Source organism: Trichechus manatus, unplaced genomic scaffold (genome assembly GCF_000243295.1).
Source record: "Trichechus manatus latirostris isolate Lorelei unplaced genomic scaffold, TriManLat1.0 scaffold00072, whole genome shotgun sequence".
In the NCBI taxonomy this organism is placed as follows: domain Eukaryota; kingdom Metazoa; phylum Chordata; class Mammalia; order Sirenia; family Trichechidae; genus Trichechus; species Trichechus manatus.
Genome location: NW_004444008.1, coordinates 4,166,247 through 4,167,961, shown reverse-complemented (window position 1 = coordinate 4,167,961; position 1,715 = coordinate 4,166,247). Strand labels below are relative to the sequence as shown.

Here is a 1,715-nt window from a genome sequence, read left to right as displayed (position 1 = left end):
AAATATGCAGTATTGGGTTATTTATACAGAAAAATGTGGTTATTTAATAGGAAACTTAAGTTTTCAGAAGTTCGCCCTGTTCTACTTTTGAAATAATTCTTTGAAATCCAGTATCTTCTGATGCTGATTAATGCTGGTGAAATCCAGATCACATAAATCATTGGGATTAGAGTGTCTTTAAGCTGTAACTATTTCATATACTTCTTTCTCTCCTTAGGAGGTGGAAGACCATGTGGCGTTTTTAATAACGGTTCCCACTGCCCTGGCGATCTTCTTTGCGATATTTATCCTTGTCTGCATCGAGTCTGTGTTTAAGAAGCTGCTCCGCCTTTTCTCTTTGGTGATATGGATGTGTCTTGTTGCCATGGGATACCTGTTCATGTGTTTCGGGGGCACCATCTCTCCTTGGGACCAGGTAAGGTGTGAGGATATTTTTGTATTTTCTTTGTTGGGTGCCTTGGTTTGTGGCATGCAGAGTTTGATAAACTTGGTTCTAAACTGCAAACAGGAGACCGCTCGCTGAGAATAAATTCGTTAAATTAGCTGTCTGTAGTGAGTTTGAGGGTGTTGGGGGCTGATCGAGGACAAAGATAAGACACCCAGGTAGTGGCATTGTACAACAAACTGTTTATGGGGCAGAAGCACTGATGGCCCATGCAGAGCGTGGTCCCCGCAGAAGGAGGCCCTCCGGATACCAGTGGTACAAGGAGCCACCAGAAGGAGAAGAAGCAAGGGTACCTGCGGGGAGAGGGGAAAGAAGGAAGGGGGCTTGCATCTGCCTAGGTGAGGTCCTTCTGCAGCAAGTGGGGGAGCCTTACTCTGTGTGCTTCTAACTCTCAAAGTCTGGTCCTTGCCCTTAAATTCTTTCTCTGTTACTGGAGTCTTCCTACGTCAGACAGACTTCTGTGATACTGATTTCACATCATCTTGATTGCATTGTATCAGTATTATTGATCCATAGACCTGGTGGGAGGCCTCCATTCTTTAATTCTGAATCTGGTCCAGTTCTGGGCTTAGAAATTGCTGCGTCTGGCTGATGTCATACCCTCAGGTGTGTTAGTCTAACTGGGTTTTTCCCAAGTGCTGCCCATTTGGGGCCTTCCTCCCAGTGTCTCCCCCTGGCCAGGTGGGTATAACTTTCTCTTGTTCAGGAGACAGGTCTGGGCAGGAGATGTGGTCTAAAGAGTTACGACTCAAGCCTTGGTCTTTTCTGTCACCTCATACGCATGTGATCGCTGGGCAGTAATAATGGAAGACAGAAGAATTCATGCATTCAAATTGTAGTGTTGACAGAGAGTGTTGAATATCCCATGGACTTCCAGAAGAGCAAACAAATCTTTTAGAAGAAATACAGCCAGAATGCTGCTTAGACTCGAGGATGATGAGACTTTAGCTCGCTTACTTTGGATATGTCATCAGGAAATACCAATTGCTAGAAAAGGACATTATGTTTGGTAAAGTAGGGGGTCAGTGACAATGAGGGAGACCCTCAGAGGGATTGACACAATGGCTGCGGCAATGGACTCAAACATATGAAAGTTCGTGAAGATGACCCAGGACCGGGCAACATGTTCTGTTGTACATGAGGTTGCCGTGGTATTTTCAGTCGCCTCAAATGCATGCAAAAGCTGGACAACAAGTAAGGAAGACTGAAGAAGAATTGATGCCTTTGCATTATGGTATTGGTGAAGAATATTGAATATATACCATGGACT

The 1,715-nt window shown here is 44.7% G+C and overlaps 1 protein-coding gene across 1 annotated transcript in view; it reads left to right on the top strand.

Annotated features, from left to right (window-relative positions):
* Window positions 1-223: 223 nt before the first annotated feature.
* The window catches only part of ADCY2 (adenylate cyclase 2), a 458,110-nt gene continuing 456,618 nt past the window's right edge, over window positions 224-1,715 (top strand). Inside the window, exon 1 of the mRNA XM_004380271.1 lies at window positions 224-415. Coding sequence (XP_004380328.1) covers window positions 350-415 — 66 coding nt within the window. The 5' untranslated portion in view covers window positions 224-349. The remainder of the gene's footprint in view (window positions 416-1,715) is intronic.